The sequence below is a fragment of the Paroedura picta genome, chromosome 5 (assembly GCF_049243985.1).
Source record: "Paroedura picta isolate Pp20150507F chromosome 5, Ppicta_v3.0, whole genome shotgun sequence".
In the NCBI taxonomy this organism is placed as follows: Eukaryota; Metazoa; Chordata; class Lepidosauria; order Squamata; family Gekkonidae; genus Paroedura; species Paroedura picta.
In genome coordinates, this window is record NC_135373.1 from 40277626 (window position 1) to 40293734 (window position 16109).

At 49.4% G+C, this 16109-nt stretch overlaps 1 protein-coding gene across 4 annotated transcripts in view; it reads left to right on the forward strand.

The window, feature by feature from the left end:
* Positions 1–15127, forward strand: part of ADGRB2 (adhesion G protein-coupled receptor B2) — a 168818-nt gene extending 153691 nt beyond the window's left edge. For 2 of the 4 annotated variants that reach the window (XM_077337460.1, XM_077337462.1), the window contains 7 exons: positions 43–138; positions 2421–2460; positions 4010–4674; positions 9392–9427; positions 11253–11357; positions 12592–12645; positions 14168–15127. In XM_077337460.1, coding sequence (XP_077193575.1) covers positions 43–138; positions 2421–2460; positions 4010–4674; positions 9392–9427; positions 11253–11357; positions 12592–12645; positions 14168–14350 — 1179 coding nt within the window. In that variant the 3' untranslated portion in view covers positions 14351–15127. Of the gene's footprint in view, positions 1–42; positions 139–2420; positions 2461–4009; positions 4675–9391; positions 9428–11252; positions 11358–12591; positions 12646–14167 lie in introns of those variants that run through there. The other 2 variants (XM_077337461.1, XM_077337463.1) reach the window with 2 other exon arrangements.
* The last annotated feature ends 982 nt before the right edge of the window (positions 15128–16109 follow it).

A 16109-nucleotide genomic window follows, 5' to 3' on the forward strand; every position in this document is an offset into this window, starting at 1 on the left:
AGCTGCAACCCAGTGACCAGGCGGTTCCCTTGCCTCTCCCAGGTGCAGGACGTGGTGAAGTGCCAGATTGGAGTCTGCAAGAGCGATGAGAACGAGAACTCTCCTGACTCCTGTAAGAATGGGCAAGTCCAGATCCTGGTGAGTGAGTGAGTGTGGGGCCCGTGCCAAGGCATGGGGGTGGCAGTTGGGACAGGCACCATGTGCCAGAGGAGGAGGTGCCGAGTGAGACTGTGGAATTTGATCTGACCAGTGCAGCCCAGCTAGGCTAGTCTTCATCCCTATATGTGGTTGGTGAGACACTTGAGTGGACAGCTGAGCCCAAAAATAGCTGTTGCTCTCTTGGACATTTCTGAGCACAAACACAGTGCGCTCTTCCTACGTGCTCAGGCTGTTTCATGGGTATCACCTCTATGGCTTGCCTGAGGATGCCTACCAAGTTCAGGGCTGCTGTGATTTCCCAGCTACTCATCTCAGCCTCTCTGCCATGACAGTCAATGCACTTGAAAGTTTCCATCATGTGCAAGACAGTGGTGCTGTCCATGTGTAGGTATGTGCACACACACAAAATCAAGTTTTCAGATTCAGTCCGAAACTATTAGGGCCGAACCTGAAGCGGACTGATAACCCTTCACTTTTTCGTATTCGGCTGAATCCGAAACGTTCGGGGGGGGGGGGGGGGGAGGTTGTACATGCAGTCCCCTCCCCCGTGCCAGGCAGCAGAGAGCATCTCCACTGCCTGAGAAAGGAAGACGAGTGCACCAGCCAAACAGCTGATAATGACAGGCAGGCTGCCCTCTTCCATTAAATCCCTCCCCAGTTTGGTGACACAAAGGGGGCAAGAGCAATTTAAAAGGGAGTGGCTGGTGCACCTGTCATTATCAGGCACTGCCTGAGAAGGTGGATTTAAATGGATTTAAATGGATGCATTTAAATGGCCGAATTATGGCCAGATCGTCAGATCATGATTTAAAGGTAGCAGGCGATGTGAGGGGGGGGGGATGATTTAAAAGGAGTAGGAGGCCACCTAACATCTGATAATAGAAGGAGAAGAGTTGGTTCTTATATGCCGCTTTTCTCTACCCGAAAGTCTCAAAGCAGTTTATAGTCGCCTTCCCTTTCCTCTCCCCACAACAGACACCCTGTGAGGTGGGTGAGGCTGAGAGAGCCCTGATATTACTGCCTGGTCAGAACAGCTTTCTCAGTGCTTTGATGAGCCCAGGGTCACCCAGCTGGTTGCATGTGGGGGAGTGGGGAATCAAACCTGGCTGCCAGATTAGAAACTGCCAGATTAGAAGTGAGCGCTCCTAATCACTACATCAGGCTGGCTCTCTACACCAAGCTGTCTATCTGCCTGCTCTCTTTAAATCTTTTCCAGTTTGGTGGCGCAAAAGTGGGAGAGAGGGATTTAAAGGGAGTGGGTGGTGCATCTGTCGTTATCGGCTCTTTTGCACACACCACTGTTTCCCCCTCTGCCTTCTCAGAAGCTGCCTGAGAAAGTGAGGGGGGGATGCATTTAAATGGCCGAATCATGGCCAAATCATGATTTAAAGTCAGCAGACAGCATGACCGTGGGGAGATTTAAAGTTAGTGGGAGGCTACCTAACAGCTGGTAATAAAAGATCTGTTGCCTTTACATCCTTCCCCAGTTTGGCAGCGTGAAGGTGGAGGAGAGAGATTTAAAGGGAGCAGGCAGTACTCCTCTCACTATCAGCTGTTTGACTCAACGCTCTCTCCCCCCTTCCCTTCTTAGCCAGTGCCTGAGAAAGCGAGGGGGGAGAGATGCATTTAAATGGCGAAATCGACGGTTCATTATTCAGCCACCCATTATTTGGATCATTTAAATGCAGGGGGGTGGGTGTTTCAGCTTGAACAGGTTGAAAAGTACCCAAATCTGTATTGATTTGAGTACTTTTCAGTTTATCCAAGCAAAATCACCCATCTGTATCCATGTGCTCTTTTGGAAATGAGTGTATCTGCATTGCCAATGTTAGGGCATGCACGTGCTGTGCCTACAACCCTTTTAAAAAGTGGCTAATCATTTGCCAGGTTTGGCTGCTGCCCTGATGGGCCTGCTTGGGCACATGCAATTAAGGCTGCCCTGTCTCTGCTCCTCTTTGGTATCCAGGCTATGACCATTGTTTAGAACAGGGGTAGTCAAACTGCGGCCCTCCAGATGTCCATGGACTACAATTCCCAGAAGCCTGGGAATTGTAGTCCATGGACATCTGGAGGGCTGCAGTTTGACTACCCCTGGTTTAGAATGTACTTTTCTCCGACACTGTGCTTGTCACCATGTAAGGCCTTTGCTACCTATGATGCATTCATTTCTCCACTCCCACTTTCTCTCTGTCTCTCTCTTTTTCTCTCTCTCTCTCCCTCTCTCTCTCTTCCTTTCTCTCCCTCTTTCTGTGTTTTTATAGACAGATTTTGAAAAGGATGTTGACCTGGCATGTCAGACAGGTGAGGCCCTCTCTCTTGGCTTCCGGAACTGAGTTTGGTTAGCAGTAGTTCAGAAACTCTGGCCTTTGTTCCTATAGAACCGCTGGGCTTAGAGTCTATCAGGGTGAACCAGTCAAATTTTCCCAGGGCGGAGCCGTACTTGAAACTTGGAGGCTGTGGTAGAGCATCTGCTTTGTATGCAGAAGATCCCTGGCCCAGTCCCCAGTATCTCCAGTTCATCAGGCAGGTGATGTGAAAGAACGCTGCCTGAGACTCCAGAAAACTGCTACCAGTCCAAACATAATTAGGTAGATCCATGCTTGGAGCATAAGCCGACTCCATTTAATGAGGCGGTATGGCTCCCTTGTAGAACATCTGCTTGGCATGCAAAAGGTCCCAGGTTCAGTCCCCAGCATCTCCCTTCAGAAGGACCAGGTAGTAGGTGTTGTGAAAGCCCTCTTTAGCTGAGACCCTGGAGAGCTGGTCCCAGTGAGAGCAGACAAAGCTGACCTGGGTAGACTAAGGTTTTACCTCCTTATACGACAGCTTCTCGTGCTCAGAACCTCTTGAGGAGTAGAAGATCTGACTTGGGTACTAGTAATGGGACTCCTTGTCAATACCAGGAACTCTTAGGCTAAGAGTCCTTGGGCAATTGATTCTTCAGCAGCCATGAATGCACATCTGACTTACGTCTTGCCCTTGAGCTTGTGCATATGCATACAAAACTGCCTTGTACAGAGTTAGGCAATTGGTCCATCTCGCCCCGCATTGGCTCCTCCAACTGTCAGCAGGTGCTGGGGCTTCTCTGGCTGAGCAGGACGTTTCCCAACCCCTACTACTTTAGATCAAAGAGGGCCCTGTTGGATGAAGCTGGTGGTCAATCTAGTCCAACATCCTGTTTCACAGGATACCCAAACAGTGTCCCGTAGGGCCAACCATCAGAACATGAAGGCCCTAGCCATCCCTAGATATTGTCTCCGTACACTGATAGTCAAAGGTTTGCTGTCTCTGGCTGTGGAGGTTGCCTTTAGTCACCATGGCTAATAGCAATTGTTAGACCTCTCCTCCATGAATCCAGTTCCCTTAGAAATCCACCTTTGGCCATCTGTTACATCCACTGACAACGTGCCACAATTTATTTGTCCTTTGGGGATGCCATGGATTGCACCTGGGATCTTTTGCATTCAAGATGGGGTTCGAACAATGAACCACATTCCTGTCTCTTGGCACCCACCTTTAAGCACTGTTAAAATCACAAGGGGGCATCCAGATTGTTCATGTACAGATTCCCCAAAGGATTTCCAGGTTATTCAGGCCCACTCTGGGGGCCTTAATGGACAAGTCAGCCTTGTTGTGTATATGGCAGTCTCAACTGGTGGCTGGGGATCCCCATCAGAAGTCCTTAGAGGCTAGTATAATAAAGGCTACTTAAGGGACCCCTCCCCCTTTCCTGCCCCCAATCCCTGCAAGGTGTGTGTGGGGGGAGACTTCCTTTAGAGCACAGATGCCCTTTAGTTAGATCAAGAACTGTTAAGGCATTTTCTACTTGACTGCCCTTTTCCCTCGCAAGTCCTCTTCAAAGAGGTTAACACGTGCAACCCGGCCACCATCACAAGTACCTTGTCGCGCATCTCCCTGGATGGGGACGAAGATCCTAAGCTCAACTCCAGCTCCGAGGGTGGCTTGGGCTTCTCCACACTCCCCGGGAACATCCCACCCACCTCGATCCTCGTCCAGGTGCCCAAAATGACTCACAACGTGGTAAAGGGTCTGAACGAACTCAACGACCCGCCCACCAAGAAGGACATCAACCTGGATGCCACGCGGGGGCCTGTCTACATGTGCGGCGAGAGCAACCTGCGGCAAATGGACTACGGCTGGCTAAAGCCCCAGGAGGCTACCATGGAGAGCAACTATATGGTGCTGCCACGGCGGACAGTGAGCCTTAAGCCCTTCACTAGGGAGGAAGGCAAGCTCAACATCAAACTGGACGAAGCGCCAGCCATGACCAAGGTCCGTCACATGATGGAGGCCGAGGCCTACCCTTCCTTTGCCTCGGTAGACCACATCAACGTGAACTTGAACCAACCCTATGGGACGATCAAGCACCCATACGGCCTCCAGTTCAAGCAACAGCCCACGGTGCGGCAGATCTTGGCCTCGGAGATGTCAGAGCGCAGCCGCACCATGCCACGCACTGTGCCGGGCTCTGCCATGAAAGTAGGCTCCCTGGAGGTAAGAGCAACAGTAGGCATGGGCAGGGAATCCCTCCATCTGAAGGTGTGTGTGGGAGCTGATCTTTGCTATAACCACCCATGAGTTCCAGGTTCCAACGTCTGGCCATAGAAGAATGCACCCAAAGGGGGTCTGAAGAGCTCACAGGTGTAAAGAGTTGCATGAGAACCAACTCTTAGTGGACATAATGGCTCTGTGAATACGTATGTATCAGTATGTCCACTTACAGGTGATGTTTTGGCTCTTAGGTGTTCCTTATAGCGAGCGTTACAGACAGATCCTAAGTGTGTTTCCTTGGAAGGAAGCCCCATAGTAGTCAGTGAACTGCACTCCTGTGTAATTGCACATAGTGACCACAGCCTTAACGCTTGCCAGGCTGAGTCTGGGAAGGAGAAGAGGCCTCCACTGCTTCCTCTGCCCCATCAGTCCTCCCTCCTGTTGGCTGTTCATTCATGGCAATAACCACCTTGAGAGCAGCTGTGACCAGGGCAAAGACAGATGCAAGAGCTGAGGAGGACCAGATGGTGTGAGGAGGTGGGCGGCTGACTGGCGGCTCCTTTTTCTCTCTGCCCGGCTCACCGGGAGGGAGATGAAAATCACAGCCTTGTGCACAGTTATTGGGGAATAAGACCTGTTGAAGTCAGAGACACACCTAAGGACAGGCTGCCACTGAGGGTGCTTATTTTGAGTGCATCATCTACTTCTGGTTCCCATCTCCTAAGCTGATCCATATGTAGTGTGGACAAGGCCTTTGCCAAGCTGTGAAGCTGGCAGATCCATTCAGCTCATCTCTTTGCAGACTGTGGCCCTTAAGATTGCAGGGGAGGAGAAGCCCAGCAGATCTGAAGCATTTTCCATCTTAAAATTCTGCTAGCATCCTGGAGAATAACTTCTCCCTGATTTGCCAGTTTGTGTGTGTGTAGAGAGGTGGTGTTGTTTTTTAATGTGGGGGGAAATGCAAGCAGTACAATAAAATAATGTAAAAATGTTGATTATTTATTATAGTGCACAATTAAAAACAGAATAAAAACTACATAAAAACGATGCAGAACTAACAGCACATAAGACCAAACGTGTTTCGACCCTACTGGGTCTTCCTCACTGGTCAGAACTGGGCCTATATATATATATATATATATATAATATTTATACTAAACACATTATAAAGTGTAGCTGAGTGGTTGAATGGGATCTGTAAATTATGGCTCCAACCAATATATGTAAATTTTAGACTTTTTGGAGACCACTTCCTATGACATATGCCTAGGCTCACCACTCTTCGTTATTATATAATTCTGTGCTGAGAGTGTATCTCATGTGCGTCAGAAAAAAAAGCTAGCTTCTATTTTTAATTGTGCACTAAAATAATCAACATTTTTACATTATTTTATTGTACAGCTCAATTTCTGAGTTCCTACCTGTTAAGGTTGGGTTGTGTTCCTTTTTTGGTTTTGGGAAATGCAAGCAGGCAAACCCCACTGGCCCTGAAGAATTCTGCAAAATTTTACTGTGATTTGGCTGATCACGCAGGCTGGCTGAGCCTACAAATGCATGTTTATTTAAATAAAAGATCACAGGCCCCAAATGTCCATCTTCTATGCTGCAGGAGGGCAGAATACATAAAATTCTAGCTCTGTTCCAGTAAAGCCATAATATGCCAATGTACATGTATGGAAAAAAAGGTTGCTGTTTTCAGTATGAATTCGGGACTTTGCAAAGGTCACTGTAAATCTGCTAGGTATTTACCTTTTTTAAATAATCTTGGTTGAACTGTGAGCCAATCAAAGATACATTTTGCTTGCATCGCCCAGTTTAACTGGTTTGTGCCTGCCTGTTGGTCAGACTCCGACTCTCAGCTGGTAAGAAATCAGCTGGGAGTCAGGGTTTTATCTCCCAGCACTTCCCTGTGTCCTAGCCTTGTGCTGGGATACAGAAAAGCTTCCCAGGGGTGGGATCAGAAGCTTGTTCACACCTCCTAGGGGAGCACATCACCCATCCTGATCCCAGGCAAAATTACTTATTACATATATTATTACATACAAAATTACTTATTTTATATACCGTCCTCCACTGAGGCTCATTGGGAAGCTGGGGATCAGAAATGATCAGTGCCCATTGCAAAAGGGAGAGGAGAACAGGGTTGTTTCTTCCCATGCCCCTTCCAACAGAAAGCATGCTACCATGCACTTCATTGCAAAATGGAAAGGAGAGACTTTTTTCCTTTTCTCTGCAGCCCAAGCCGATGGCTTTGGGTAATGAGAAGGTAAAGCAAATCAGCTGTGCCTCTGATCAGCCCTTTCCCCTGCAATGTTTGCTGCCTTTTAGCAAGTCAGCGATGCAGCAAAAGTTCCAGGACTGGAGATCAGAAGAACCCAACTCCCAGCTGAGCAGCTGACAGTTGGCTTCTGAATCCTCCTCCCACTACAAAACTTCATTGGGCACAGAGCAAAACTTCTTCAGCAAGAGGTCAGAAGCTGATTCCCATCTGATCCCTCTGGAGAACAAGTTGCAAACAGCTGAGCAGCCCATCGATTCATTGGCCTCCTGAGCAGCACCACAGGTGAAGAGGATGTGAACTAAATCGGCAGCTGTGCAAGCATTCCTAGTATTAATATGGATTCCGTGGAAGAATGTAACAGGCGGTGGGTGTTATCAAAGACTGGGTTTAGATTTGCTACAGGCTTACTGGTATAATGCCCCTAGAACAGTTGTGGGTTCCCTTTGAGCGGTCACTTGAGCAAGGTTCTCGGGATGCGCTGTTAGAGATCCCTAGCTTCTGTTTACAGAACTACAGTTCCCAGAATTCCAGGAGTGAGCGATTGACTGTTAAACCCGTTTTTAAGTCATTAGTGTACCTGCATCCATAGAAGAAAGGAGTGAATGCAAGCAGGGCTAGAATTGCTTAGGAGGTGGGGGCAGTATAATAAGCTGCTTTGATCCCCCACCCCCAAAGCCACAAAGAAAATCCAAACCAACACGACACTCTGCAAGGTTTTCAGTTCCTCAGAGTTCTTCATCAGGCTGGAAGTTAAAAAATCATGAAGGGAGTTGTTGTGATCTCTCGGGCTACACGGATGTCAGTGGGCAAAGAGTAGCCCCCTTGTCATGCCGGGGGGCCAGCAAAAAGCGGAAGCTGAGAAGGAGATGATCAGATGGCAGAGAAAACCGGTTAGGGATTTCAGACTCCAGCAGGGAAAGTGCTTTTTCCTGTTACCCTTCAGGATTATTTTGTAGTTTCTGAAATGACAATCCACTGCCTGAGCCTGAAACAAGGATTGGAGGTGGGGGGGGGGGGGTGTTACTTAGTTGCATGTGACATGGGGTCAGCTTTCTAACCTCCCCCCCACCCCCTTTGATAAGTAATGCTCCCACTTGTCATTGTGCCTGGAGGGGCAGGGACTTTTCTCACCCTCAAGGCTGGATTTTCAAAGAAAAAGAAGTTGCTTGGATAAAGCCAGCTGTGGGGAGAACCACCCATTAGTTCCCTGCTTGGTTTGGGTTGCAAGCTGACGCCCTGGCTGAAGCTTCAGAATAGTTGCTTGGTGGGGAGAAAAGCAATTTGGAGCTTGGGGAACCTTCCCAACTATTAACAACAGAGGGTGAGTTATGCAATATGGCACCATGACCCGGATGGCTTGGGTTAGCCTGATCTCGTCAGGTCTCAGAAGCTAAGCAGGCTCAGCCCCGGTTGGTACTTGGATGGGAGACCACCACGCATATCTGGGGTTACTATGCAAAGGCAGGCAGTGACAAACTACCTCTGTTCATCTCTTGCACTAATAATTCTTTGGGGACACCATCAGTGAGCTGCAATCTGATGAACTTTCCTACCTCCACAGCAGAGGATGGTGCTCAAGGAGAGGTCAGGAAGGGGTTGGAGGTGCATCGTGCATCCTAGATCCTGTTATGATCCCTGCACTAACCTAATTAGTCATGGAGAACAGAGAACATGAAAGCCCAAGTCCTCTGCTAAGGGCCTCTTGGGGTGGAAAGCCATGATCCCTAAACCCAAGCCTGGCTCTCTCTAGCCACTCCCATGATATTTTTCTTGAAATGTGCTGGAGTAGAGCTAAGGGCTCCCACCTGGCCCTTGCTTACTCTGAGAGCCACCATCTGGTTAGCAGTACCAAGTTGTAGAGGGGGCAAGTCCTGTTTGCTCGTAACAGATTGCCAGTTGACAGCTGGACCTGTGGTGTCCTCAAATACTTTGGCCACCTCATGAGGAGGAAGGACTCCCTGGAGAAGAGCCTAATGCTGGGAGCGATTAAGGGCAAAAGAAGAAGGGGACGACAGAGAATGAAGTGGCTGGATGGAGTCACTGAAGCAGTTGGTGCAAACTTAAATGGACTCCGGGGAATGGTAGAGGACAGGAAGGCCTGGAGGATCATTGTCCATGGGGTCACGATGGGTCGGGCACTTCGCACCTAACAACAACAAGCTGGACCTGCCAGGTACTCTGCACTGAAGCTGGGAGTGGGACCTCCTTCTGCCCACCTTTACTCTGTGTGTTGCTCCAGGAGTACCTCCTTCTCCTGAAATGTTTTGGGCAAGTTTCTTTGCCATACCCTTTCCATGCACACTTCTTCAGCAAATTCCCTCCAAGCACTTTGTTTCTCATTTTTAAATTGGTGAACATACTAGTAAAGGCTTTTTTTTTTTTGCTTCTTTGTGTGTATGTTTTTGTGGTATGTCTAACTTGTGCCCCCCTCTCCTCCAGAGGAAAAGGCTACGGTATTCTGACCTGGATTTTGAGGTAGGTCCCCCACCCTCCTTGCTATGTGGTGTCCTTCCTCGGGCATTCAGTTCCTCCTTGTGGCCAATCAATGCCCTCCTTGCCCGTTTTGCTGCCCCTGCCCATCTTCCTGCCAACAAAGGATCAATCTGCCTTGACATAAATAAGGTTTAATAGCCATTCTCTTCAGGAGACTCTGGAAACTGTAGTTCTAGGGATTTCTAACCACCGCCTCAGCAAACTACAATTCCCAGGATTCTTTTGGGAAGGCCAGTGAAACTGACAGGAACTCAATATGCATTTGTCATGCAGATGTATCCCCCAATGCAGACAAACGAGGCCCCTTGTAAATATACCACTGCCTTTGGGGGCCACTTGGAGATACCAGTTGACATCCAGTCATGCAGTGGGATATATTGTACATGCGCATGAGACATACGCATTCCCTACAGGTGCAGAGAGACATGGCGAAAGCGAACTCTCGGAGCCAGGGACACTTGAAAAGGGTCCCCCAGTGGTTGCAAGCACCCCAGACGGTGCTGCAGGGCCGTCTCTCCACAGAGGTGGGGTTGGGCTAAGAAAGAGCACATTGTGGGAATTCTAGAGGAGCTGTGAGCTGCAAAGAGCTGGCGGGGGAGAGACCATTGCTGTGCTGGGAGGGTCTCTCTTGTCAGCAGGCTGGCTGGTATCGGAGCTCTAAGGAAAACAGTCCCTCGTCATGGGAGAGGGAGCTTTCCCCGGTGCTTCCGAGATAATGCTCCGTTTTTATTTCAGCTTTTCGGGTTGTTGTTCATTTATTTCCTCTCCCAAGCCGCTCTCCTGGCTCCGATTTAAGCATAATCTGATGAAACGGACCCCCAAGTTTTATAATGGACAATAAACAGCGTTAGCAGTTGATTAAAATGCCGGAGCCGGGGACGGGAGTATTTTAGCTGGGTTTATAGGGGTGGGGAGAGAGATAATATCCTTGCCATTATCAGGAGAGATTTGAGAGGGGGTGTAGCTCCGGCGGGCCTTAAAGGCTCATCATCTGCCGGTATCGGCCCATAAAAGTTGCTCTGATGAAATCTCCTGTCATGGGAAGAATCTGCTGAGGACAGGACAGACGCTCCAGAATTGTTTAGTAAATGTCTGACTGTAGCGAGCCTTTCCATTTTCAGAGTATTGACTGTCTGTGCTATCAAGGAATCAGTACCGTGGCCTGCACCCCCATCCCACTATTGCCTCTGTTGATGGGCCAGGCTGGGATGCTTCAAAACCTCCAAAGCCCCGGCCGACCCAAAGGGATAGTGGGGGGAAGGCCGCAAGGAGCAAGGTTTGCTATGGGCCTGCTGTCAGCAAGCCTTAAAGCCAAACTCCCTCTCCTCATGAGTCCTGCCTGAGGCCAGTCCAAGGCAGTCCGCACCTTAATTAAATTTCCCTTCGCAGACTTTACGGCAGGGTTTCGCGTCACGCTCTCCATCTTAACTGGTTCTTTTTGCTCGTGGCGGCCGGTGATGAGGATAAAAAGAGCAATTAGTATTTGTATAATTATTTTTCTGGAGTGAGTCATTCTTGCAACAGTTCTGTAAGATTGGCTGTTGTCGTCTCCCATACTAATCATATGGGGGGAGTGGAGATGTCGGCTTAGGGCCGCTTAGGAAACATCGTGCTTGGGTAACATTGGAGTTGGGTGGAGGACGCGGGAGGATCTCCTCTTGACTCAAGGTTCCTACTTTCACCGCTAAGTTTTAAACAAGACGTTTAGACGGGTCGATGTTGGGGCGGGGGTGTTTGAGATGAGGTATCTATGGGGCAGGAGGCTAAACTGCTGTGTCTCCTCTCTCCTTCATTGCTGCTTCTGCAGAAGGTTATGCACACAAGGAAACGCCACTCTGAACTTTACCACGAGTTGAACCAGAAGTTTCACACATTGGACCGGTATCGAGCACCAGCAACCAATGCCTCTAAGGTAAAGATGGCCAAAAAGGAGCCACCAACGTGTCCCCTTCAATAAGCACATGACAATGGAGGAGCCAATTTGAACCAGCCCACAACCATTATACCGTTGGGGAAAAGGAATGCTTGTGGAATACTTGTCAAATTTATGAGAGAGCCAAATAGCTCTGGGCATTTTTTTTAAAGTGGAACTGTCACATCAGGCACCTTCTCCATTGTTGTTTTTTTTCCTTCCAAACTTTGTACAGCATTCTGCACATCCACCACTTGCAACAGATTTTAGTTCTCTCCCCTTCCCCTCTCCCGGTTGCCAAAATATGAGCAGTTTTGAGGCAATCATGTCTCATTTGTGCATCGACTAACTTTGGGAGTGTCTGTCCCCGTGGTCATGCACACTTACACGCATGGATAAAACGTTACCCCCCCTAAAAAAAAAGCAAGCTTAGAGTCGTTTTAACACACTTTTTGTCTGGTAGCTAACCAACACATTGGGGATATGCCCACATCAGTAAAACAACACCACACCAAAAGAATCTTGATGTAGTTGTTAAGTACACCCGCATCAAGACAGGGGGCACTTTCACACCCACTAAATAATGTGCTTTCGATACACTTTGCAACTGGATTTTACTGGGCAAACTGGCCAAATCCTCTTGCAAACGGTTGCTGAAGTGGCTTGGACCTTCCTTATTCAGCATGTGTGAAAGCACCATGCGCAGCCCGCCACTTTATAAAACTGCAAAAGAATGCTTCCAGGACTGCAGGGCATGTGAAATGGAGTTGTTCCACCAGGCCTTTGGTTGACGGTGGGCACTGAAATTCTGTTACTGGCCCCCTGCTAACCCCCCTCTCCTCCTTTCCTTTATTTATTTGCATGCTAGCTGACTCTTGTCAACAACCAGTTTAGAGGTTGTCAACCTGGGGTCGGTTCAACCTGCAGTGGTTCTCAACCTGGGGGTCAGGACCCCTTTGGGGCAAGCGGCTAGGCACGGGGGAGGGGGTTTGCGTGCCACTGTCGCCGCTCCTCCTGAAGGCTCCCGCCAATTTATATACAATTTACAAACAATTTATCTACAATTCTGAACAATGGATCTTCACCCCATTGGTCAGTTTCGGTTTAATTTCCGTGAAAGAACCCTTGCAGAATTTTATGGTTGGGGGTCACCACAACATGAGGAACTGTATTAAAGGGTCACGGGGGGGATTGCACCTGGGGGCAGGGATTGATTGTGACATTTATCACGCAGAGAGAAAAGCGGTGGAGCGTCTCTTCAGGGAGTGGCGAAAAGAACGTGGCCAGTGTAAGTACCCCTTCAAAGGCAGAGAAGAGGTGCAGCATGGGGAGACGGCTTGCCATTGGCCTTCTTGGTGAACACCTGACAAGAACGTTGCCAAAATGCCCATGCGGATCTAAAGCTAACCTCCATGCAGATAAACTTGGGAAAGCCTTGGGAACTGGTTCCATTGCACAATGTATGTCCTACTCATAGAGTAAGGATGCAAGATGCTGCTGCTCTTTGCTGTTGCTGGGTCTGTCATTGTGGATCGTTCCAGACATGCAGAAGCCCTCAATTTTTGGTGTGTGTGATTCCCAACCCCACCCCATCCAGATTCCGTAGGGCAAGTCCCACATCTTAATTTAATAGTCATTTCTAAACAATAGACTACCCTTGCAGGGTTTCAGAAGAGGTAAGCAGAGAATTCCCAGGACTCCCTCTCCTCCTCTGCCCACTACCCGCTCCCTCTGTTCTCCTTCCACTCACCGGCCTCCATGTCTGCTCATGAGCCTTCCCACCCCACTGCTCACAGCTGCCCACAGCTCCTTCCTTGGTAGCACTGGGTGGTAAGGAGAGCACCAGCAATTGGGTGGGCAGACAGGTGTTGACAGCAGTGGGCTCCAGCAGCTCCTCCATCTCAGGGTATGTTGACTCTGGCCCTGCCCTTGAGTATCATTGTAGGTCAAATAATTTCCATCACCACAACATGCCCAGAGGAGGGAGAGCAGAACGGCCACAGGGTACGGACCGAGACCTGCAGCCTGCTCACAGATTAGGATGCAGGATACAAAGGCAGTGTGGCTGCCACTGAATTGGCATCGCTGCCTCCAGTTGTCCCCTGCCTCCACCCTGTGTAGTTGATCTGCTCCAGCTGCGGTTATGTAGTAGAAGAAAAAAGTTTCAAGCTGGCGATAGCAAAGTGATTTAATGTTCAAAACAATATCACAATGTTCAAAACAATTTAGAAACAGATTCCCAGGTGCAGTCTGTTTTCGATATATTCATCAGTGAATTCTCAATATTGTAATAACTCAATCTTCTCTAATGTTTTAATGATTGTTGGAAATAACTTAGTCTCTTATCATGTCTTGGGTCCATAGTTCGATCCCAAACTGGTCGCATAATACCCAGATTTGTAGGGGTCTACTAATATTAACATCACTATGTGTAATTCCTCTATAGCAGTGACACTATTACATTGAGTTATTACAATATTGAGAAATCACTGATGAAGATATCGAAAACAGACTATACCTGGGGATCAATTTTGAAATTGTGATATTGTTTTGAACATTAAATCACTTCGCCATCACCAGCTTGAGAGTTTTTTCTTCTACTTTGTCACGGTTGTTCCAGCTGTGGTTATGGCATACGGCTTTCCCTACCAGCCACATCTGGGAATGACCCTTGGACCAAAGCCAGGACACGGGCTTGGTTGAATGAGGCATTATAGAGGAGAGTGCCAATTTGGGGGGGGGGGGCTTCTGTTTCTTGCCATTCTGCTTTCTGACTCGAATCCGTAACCTCACCTCTCAATCCCTGGCAGGAGGGAGCCAGCCCAGACAGCCGGCAGCAGAAGCAAAAGTCTTGGAGCACCTTCAAGGCCATGACGCTGAGCTCGCTGCCCACCAAGCACCGGGAGAAACTGGAGCTGCATTCTGCTGCCGACTGGGAAAAACACTGTATGAGCCTGGATCTATCCGAGGGGGACTTCCAGACAGAAGTGTGAGCCTTGTGGACTCTGGGATTTAGCCGCCTATAAATAAATATATATATATTATAAATATAAATATATATATATTTTCACACCTTGGAAAAAGGAGGAGACGAAAACAACAAGACAGTTCCTTCCCCCTTCTGGTGGTTTTACTGGGCTTTTTCGGAAATCCCTTCGGTCGCTCCTTGGGGGTGGGGAGAGGCAGCAGAAGATGTTGTGATGCCCCCCGCAACCGTCACGCACACCTCACGCGCACCAGCCCCCTCCCCAGAAGTGATCAGAGGTGCTGGCTTTTCTCTCCCTTCCCCCTCCTACTGTCCTCTTGCTACCCACAGTGACCCACCACCAGGACACAAAAGCGCGCACACAATCACACACCGCCGGCTCTCCAGTTCTCCCCCCCGCAGGACTTGGGCAGAGGGAGAGACCTTTCCTCTCTCGGGGCAGTGGGTCGGGAAGAGCCACTCTGAACTCTTTTCTATCTGGGTATTTCTTCACGCCATGCACCGTGTGCACGGCCAGCTGTCTGGGATCGAAGTCGCCGCCCCACATCTCCCCTTCGAGGTTTCCCCCGGCACCCACCGTTCTTCTTCCACCTCCAGATCTTGCTGCCTGGACAGTGGGGGAGAAGACCCTGTGCACCTCCACGGCCCTGTGCTGCACGGGGCTGGGTCTGAGTCTCCTTTCTCCCTGCAACATAATCCCCTCCTCCTTGTCTTCCTCCCCACTCCCAGGCCGGGCGGGCGCTGTGTTTGTTGGAAATAAAAATTCACTCTGTGAATCTTTGCAGCTGTTTGGCTCTCAGTCTTACTGACCTTTGGACACAGGCTGAATCACATTTCATTGGCCTTTTCAGTGCTCAAAGAGGTGGGAAATTTCAGGCTGAGCATCAACTTTGGGTCAAAAGCAAAACCGGAGGCAAGCTTGGCTGAAATATGTGTAGACGTTTTAAAACAGCTGAACGGGATTTTGGTAGGACTGTGACTGGTAAGAGTCTCTGTTGGGTTCACACATCAATCCACTGGGCTCAGCCGAAATATCTGGAGGAACTTAGAGGGGAGTTAAGAGAACGGTGCTTCCTGTTAACAGATTTCTAAAATGGGCAGGCTGTCGTTCTCAAGTGCCTACGGCCCGTTTCTGGAGAGAGGCACAGCCCTGATGCGGCCTCCGTGCCTGACAGCTGAAAGATCAGACCAGGTCAGTATTCCAAGAGAGTGAAACAGAGGACACATTTTGACAAATGTGCTTCTCAGCTTTACAGAGACCTAAAGTTAGATGCATCCTCATGCTTGACGTTGCAACTGAGCCATGTTTGGAGAAAATAAATTACTTCAGACGTACCTTGATGGGAACCCTTGAAGGACAGCAGCTAGAGCAGTGGTCCTCAACCTTTTTATTACTGGGGACCGGTCAATGCTTGACAATTTTACTGAGGCCCAGGGGAGGGGGAGTAGTCTTTTGCCAAGGGACGTCACTGCTGCCTGAGCCCCTGCTCCACTTGCTTTCCCGCCAGCGCCCCTGACTTTCCGCCACCCGCTGGGGGGTGCTGCCAGCAGCAGCTGCACAGTGCCATGCCGAGGGGGAGCCCCAGCCAATGGTGGCTGCTGGAGAACACCAAAGGTAAGCCAGCGGCAGAGTGGAAGGGCAGCCCCCGAGGCAGCAGCCAGGAAGGAGGACGAGGAAGTGCTGCGGCCCAGTACCGACTGATCCATGAACCGGTCCCAGTCCCCAGACCGGGGGTTGGGGACCTCTGATCTAGAGGGCACGGCCT